This window comes from Lygodium microphyllum, chromosome 23 (assembly GCF_053477565.2).
Source record: "Lygodium microphyllum isolate KBCC chromosome 23, Lygodium_microphyllum_v1.1.10, whole genome shotgun sequence".
Taxonomy (NCBI): domain Eukaryota; kingdom Viridiplantae; phylum Streptophyta; class Polypodiopsida; order Schizaeales; family Lygodiaceae; genus Lygodium; species Lygodium microphyllum.
This window is the reverse complement of record NC_141157.1, coordinates 10,477,209-10,483,973: the sequence shown is the minus strand read 5'-3', so window position 1 is coordinate 10,483,973 and position 6,765 is coordinate 10,477,209. Positions and strand designations below refer to the sequence as shown.

At 43.6% G+C, this 6,765-nt stretch overlaps 1 protein-coding gene across 2 annotated transcripts; it reads left to right on the top strand.

The window, feature by feature from the left end:
* The first annotated feature begins 843 nt into the window (after positions 1–843).
* LOC148015869 (protein STAY-GREEN homolog, chloroplastic-like) lies at positions 844–3,018 on the top strand. Of its 2 annotated transcripts, none has more exons than XM_087664601.1 (6): positions 844–1,334; positions 1,438–1,611; positions 1,699–1,866; positions 1,954–2,005; positions 2,107–2,205; positions 2,285–3,018. In XM_087664601.1, exons 1-6 carry the CDS (start codon positions 1,065–1,067, stop codon positions 2,524–2,526), a joined length of 1,005 nt encoding a protein of 334 aa, XP_087520727.1. In that variant the 5' UTR covers positions 844–1,064; the 3' UTR covers positions 2,527–3,018. The 2 variants fall into 2 exon arrangements, with proteins under 2 accessions (XP_087520727.1, XP_087520726.1); XM_087664600.1 differs by having other exon boundaries at positions 845–1,334; positions 2,107–2,201; positions 2,281–3,017.
* Positions 3,019–6,765: the final 3,747 nt, after the last annotated feature.

The window sequence follows — 6,765 nt, the reverse complement described above, 5'->3', positions numbered from 1 at the left end:
AAGTTTGTATATTGTTTGTGGACTCGATCGAGGGAGATGTTGACATTGGCCTTGAAGGGTCTTTGTGTTTCAGTTGTCGCCTCTGCTCTTCTGTGTTAATTGATAGCAGCTTGTTTCGCAGAATCGACTTATCCACCTCAAGCATGTCTAGGCTATTTCGAAAATCTCGCTTTGTTGTCGTGTAGTTAAGCTCAGTTCTACCATTGCGGGGCTAAAAGTAGTAGGATCGAAGTCCATGGTTGATCCATTAGCTATAGCTTGCTTCTTCCTATTTCGATCATTAGCGATGGGATCACCTCGTTCTCCAAACATTGTTGCTTGTGCATGCATGCAGCTATGGCAGCCATGTGGCAAGGGTCTTAATAGCCCGTTAAGGCCATTAAATTGCATTGGATGCAGAGGAGTGTTGAAAGGTCTCATAAAACCCCCCCTTCAGGCTTGAAAGCGCTCTCAGCAACAATGAAGACGATATTTTCTCTTGATACACAATCTTCTCTGATTAAATATCCCAGTTTGACCTTTTTTGAGGGATTTGCTTTTGACGAGGTGACGTGGCCCTTGGGAGTTGGGACTCGGGAGTCGGGACTATCTCCCACGGGCTCAAGGGCCAGGGCAGTGAGCGTGCACGTGGACGAAAGCTTTGCGTTTGGGATTGGTAATGAGAGAGGCCACGTACTTTGTAAATGCCACGGCGTTAAGAAAACGATAACACGACAGGAATTTGGTGACGAAGGGGGATCTCTCTTTTGCACGCAACTGCCCACCCGCCTCGTGGGCCCCGCCTCCTTCACAGGCTCGCCCAACGAACGTGGAAAAAAAGAAGCCCTCCTGCCAATCTTTTTCTTTCCGCTTCCTTCCCCGCTCTTCTTTCTTCTTCGAAGATCCTTCCAGAAACGAAACGAAAGGAAGTCTTTTCCGGCGCCTCCTCCTCTTCCTCCACCTCCGCCTCCTCTATAGGTTGATGCGTCTGATGACACACGATTTGTATAACCTGTAGCCCTTACCTGTTTGTGTTTGACTGGATTTGTGGGAGGAAAAGCATCTGCTCGGCTCTTAATACGAGCATGGCAGCAGCTGTTGTATTCAGCAGCAATACATCTTCAGCGGCGGTGGTTCGCAACAGTAGTAATGGAGCCGCGGAAGCGCGGTCCACGATTCCCAGGAGCAGCAGGTGTCGGGTTTCCAGCAGTCACAGTAGAACGATAAGTGCCCTTGGCCTCAGGTTTAAACTCACCTCCCTGCACAAGTTGAGGTCCCAATGGTTTGGGCAGCCATTATGGAGTCTGCGGGGCGACGTCCCAGATGGCTTCACATTGACGTCTCGACCAGTTGTGGTAAGAAGCAATGAATGAAGCAGCGAAGCTAGGTTAGGTTCGATTGGGGTTAACGGTCGATAACGTATTCTGAATTTGTTTGAACAATACTAATATGGGGCAGGTGGCGAGGCTGTTTGGGCCTGCGATCTTCGAGGCGTCGAAGCTGAAGGTGCTGTTTTTGGGAGACGGCAAAGACAAGCACCCCGATGAATTGCCGCGCGCTTACACGCTCACCCATAGCGACCTAACTGCCAAGCTAACACTCGCCGTCTCACAATCCATCAACAAGGCCCAGGTGCATATAACACACACACACACACACACTTCTCTCTCTCTCTCTCTCTCTCTCACATGTCCTTTTTCTTGGCCGACTGCGCACCAGATCCAAGGTTGGTATAGCAGGTTGCAGAGAGACGAGGTGCTGGCCGAATGGAAAAAGTCCCAGGGCTCTATGGCGTTGCACGTCCATTGCCACATAAGCGGCGGCCATTGGCTTCTTGATGCGATAGCAAAGCTCAGGTTTTACATATTTCGCAAGGAGCTTCCGGTGGTAAGGAAGATCGGCAAATAATGTTGTAATTGTAATTTTTGGCAACTGCCTGCACGTGGACGTGAGTATTAACACGAACTTTCCCAGGTGTTGGAAGCATTCAGACATGGAGATCAGAGCCTCCTCGAGAAGCATCCAGGTACTGTTTATCGAACAAACATTTCTTGTTTTTGCATAGGCTAATCAAGCAGGTCAAAAAGACCAGTCTTACACTCGCCCTGTTCTGTATGTTTGATTCAGAATTGGAAGAGGCACTTGTCTGGGTATATTTCCACTCCAATGTGAAGGAATTCAACAGGGTGGAATGTTGGGGACCCCTTCGTGAAGCAGCAAAGGCACGTCTATTCTACCTGTCCCGTGATAATTATGAGAAGCTGTTCAAATTTTCGTAATGGTGGTGGCAATGGCTTGCAGGGAGCATCAGAGGCGGCAAAGCAGGCCATCCATCAAGCCATGGATGAGCTCGAGGCGGAAAGCAGTGCCACGGCCAACGATTCGAAACAGAGGATCGGACCAGTGCGATGCCCACACCCCTGCAATTGCTGTTTCCCGCCGCTCTCCCTCATCCCCCTCCCACCCTCCTTCCAAGATGACCACTACTACAACATTGACTATAGCAGCAGTACTGCCACCAATAATTCTCATCCTCCTCTTTCTTAATCTTCCCCTGCTTCCTCAGACGACCACCACCTTCGAACTCTGCAAGCCTTATCATACAAAGAAGGCCCCCTTGTTCTACCCTCCTCTTAATTTCTTCTTGAACATACTCCTCCTGGTCGTGTCGTGTATACGTACTCTACTCCCCTCTCCTTCCCTTCCTGTTCCCCTGCTGCTACTCGCGAGCCCCGTTCAAATTTCCTCAGTTCGAAGTTACAGATCGCTGACGAAGAGATGGGATTCGGCAACGGCTTCAGACAATTCGCTGAAAATTCTTATGCCCATGAAAGCGCTTGATGAACTGGCCTGGCTTCCTTTCTCCCAGGGCATACATTTATGTACATACATTCCATACATACATTGACTTGTTAAAAGTATTACAGATTTGTACATTACCCATTACGTGGCAAGCACATACCAGCAATTGATTTGTGTATCGTAGCAGGTCTTTATGATTTGAATTCATTGGGATATCCCCATCTCTAAATATAAAGTTTCTGTATTGCGTTCAAGTTGTCCTCTCCATTAGTCTTAAGTTTTTAGTGGCGTGAAAAGATGGTTAGGATTGTGATTTTACTTTGATATGATTTAGATATGAGAAACCATGGCCTTGCAAAGGTTACTTTGGTTACATTTTTTCTACCTGGTAATCAGAGTAAAATTTAACTATGGAAAACATGATAATTGTGGAAAAATCACTGCAAGGATATGGAGGTATAGCGACGATGTTTGTTGACGCAAAATAACGGTGTTGCAAATGCGATGCAAACAGCAACGATGCTTAGACAAAAAACGTGGACCGAAACTTGAGCGTGTAATTTTGCTTGAACGAACAAAAGAGAGAGCAAAAGAAAGAGCGAACTCCATCTTGTATTTGAGAGGGAGAGGGAGAGAAAGATGGAGAATGAAAGCTTCTCACCGCTGCCGTTGTCGTTTGCAAAGAAGAGGAGGAAGTGTACAGAGGGCAAAGAGGAGCCGCCGAATCCATCCTTTGGCCTTTGCGGTGAGTGTATTGTTCTCTCTTGCTTTGTTTTTTTTTTTTTCTTTTTTTTTCTCGTTTTTGTTAAAAATCATGTATATTGGTAATCATAATCGTGGTCGTAGTCGTGATTGTAGTAGTAGTAATAGTAGTTTTTTTATTTGTAGTAGTAATAGTAGCAGCAGTAGTAGTTTTTTCTTATTTTCTTGTTTATTGTTATTGTAGTAGTAGTAGTAGTAGTTGTTGTTGTTATTGTTTTTATTTTTTCTTCTTTTCTTGTTTATGGTAGTGGTAGTGGTAGTGGTAGGAGTTTATTGTTGTGGTAGTCGTAGTTGTGATTGTAGTAATAGTAGTAGTAGTAGTAGTGGCTTTCTTGTTTGTAGTAGTAGTAGTAGTAGTAGTGGTTTTCTTGTTTGTAGTAGTAGTAGTAGTAGTTTTTAAAAAATTGTTTCTTGTTTTTTTTTTCTTTTCTTGTTTATTTTAGTGGTAATGGTAGAGAGAGAGAGATGTGTTTTGTTAAAGGAAATAAAAGAGAGAGAAGAAGAGAAAAATGAAGAAGGAATGAGAGAGAGAATAAACATATAACATAATAAAGAAAGAGAAAGAGAGAGAGAGATGGAAGGAGAGAAGTGAATGAATGGATAAAAAACAAAGAGAGAGTGGTGGCGAGGTCCGGTGCAATACTACGAGACGGAAAACACTCCGATATATGTTGATTTGTGGATGGGTGGAGACTTTACATACGTTAATTTTGCTGAGTTATAAGAGAAGAAATCCCTTCTAAACAATTTAAAAAAGAAAAAAAGAATGGTAACAAAAATAAATTGTTTGTCGTAACGTAGACTAAATGGAAAACGATGAAGGTCGTGATGTTCAAGATCGCGAGACGTATCTTAATCAGTGTGTCTCATGTTCTTGCTCTCAATGTAAGCTGACAATTAGATGAAAACGTTGATTGTCTACAGAACATGTACGACGCTTCGGCGAGTTTCAATCTGAGATCATTGATCAGGCGATCTCAGATTTTGAGCAAATGGTAAGAAAAGAGTATATCAATCATGCATTGTATTTGCAAGCTAATTGAATACCATATACAAAAACATTGGGTGTGGCTGGCAAATTTTTTATCCAAGGAGGTGACATCTCGTCCCAAGGAGGAGTGTACCCTTTGCGGCCAATTAGAAGAGTTCGTGGGCGTGCGATGGATGGAGTGCTTGAGTCAATCCACCACTTGGAAGGTACTACCCAATCTATATCGTCAATACTAGAGGAGACAGGCAGCCTTTCAGACTTACCTACAATCTTGGAGCTTGAGATGGAGGCAATGATCTATGCATTGATGTCCATGGATGTCGAGACTTCTAATATGCTTAGAGAGGAAGCATCCATACCATTATATGATGGGTGCCGAGTATCTCGCTTAAAGACACTGCTTATATTGCTAAGTGTGCAAACAAAATACGGGTGGAGCGATGCGAGTGTGACCGAGTTGTTCAGGTACCCTGTATGTATGCTTCATTGATTTTTTTTCGGTACTATCATTAAAAAAATTTATACTTTTTCAAGGTGTTTTATGATTTTTTTAAGGTTATTAAAGTATCATATATTACCACTTGTAAATATAATGTCTAAGTCTCATGATGACATGCGACATATTTTACGAAAGCTTGGCATGGACTACAACAACATCCAGGTATGTATCAACGATTGCATACTGTTTCGAGGAGAATACGAGACTATGGAGACATGGCCAAAGTGTGGTGCTCATAGGTATCGATAGGACTTGCAAGGCCAAACCATCCCTCAAAAAGTTCTTAGACACTTTTCGCTTATCCCCTGCATAAACCACATGTTTCGTACATCCAATATGGCGAGCTTGACAACGTGAAGTGCGCAGAATAGGTCCACACATGGAGTTCAACGAATATCAGCGGATTCACGCGTATGGAGCCACATTGACTTTACCTTCCCAGGCTTTGCTTGAGAGCCAAGGAATCTTCGGCTTGGTCTTGCTATGGATGACATGAACCCATTCAGTCTGCGCTCAACTTTTTACAATGTGTGGTCTATAGTCCTTGTCAACTACAATATCCCTCCATGGCTTTCTACGAAGAAAGGACATCTCATCCTTAGCTTGCTCGTTCTCGGCTGCTATAAAGTGAAAAATATGGACATGTATCTTCGTCCATTAGTCGATGAGCTTAAGATCTTGTGGGAGGAGGGGATCACCATGCAAGATATGAGCAAGCGCGATGGTCGACAGTCCTCCAATATTCGAGTCGTTCTCATGTGGACCATGCATGACTTTTTGGGATTCGGAGAGTGCTCAGGTAAGTAGGCTTCCATTCTCGTTGGTAATATCTATCATAGCTCGTTCAAGTTTGTATTCACTAGATAGATGTATTGGGATAGGTTTGGTTACCTCAGGTTATCATGCATATCCATTGTGTGGGCCACAGTTAGACTCTCGAAGGTCACGCACCATGAAGAAGATGGTATATCAAGGACATACTGCTTTTTTGCTAGAGGGTCATGAACTCAGGAAAGATTTTCTTGGACCACCTCTAGCACGTATAAACTCGCATGAGAGAGTTGTGTCAACAAGTTTTTCGGCACAACCTCTTGGATCATTGGAAGAACATACCAGAGGGGAGCAAGGACTACATTGTAATATCCTTGCATGAGGAGTTTCTGGTACTAGCCGCAGTAGACATTACAATAGAAACGAGGCATAGACACGCATGTTAGACGCGCAAAGTCGGGCGTGTCTATTATCGCGTTTGTATGCGCGTGTAAAAGAGTGTGTAAATAGACACGAATTTTACGTCTATCAGTTACAGACGCGCGCACAGATGCCCATTAAAATTTTAATTTTTTAAAAAAATATAGACGTAATTGCGCGTCTATATTTGCGTCTAATTTACAGTGAAATCGCATCTATGTGCGCATGTATATGCGCATCTATAAGCGCGTGTATATGCGCATCTATAAGTGCGTTTAGCTGTGCGTATATAAGCGCGTCTATAAGCAATTCGTGCTTTATATACACGCGCTTATAGACGTGCGCACAGATACGCACTAAAATTTTAAAAAATTTTAAAAAATATTGATGGTGTGCCATTCTTTTCAAAGTAGTCCCGTCTTGCATTTCTTTTGGGTTTTTTTGATAGGCACACGACACAAAGAGAGGAGAAAGGAAGAGGCAAAGAAGAAAGGGTAAAGAGAGGAGGAAGTAAGAGGCAAAGAGAAAGGAGAGGGAGGAG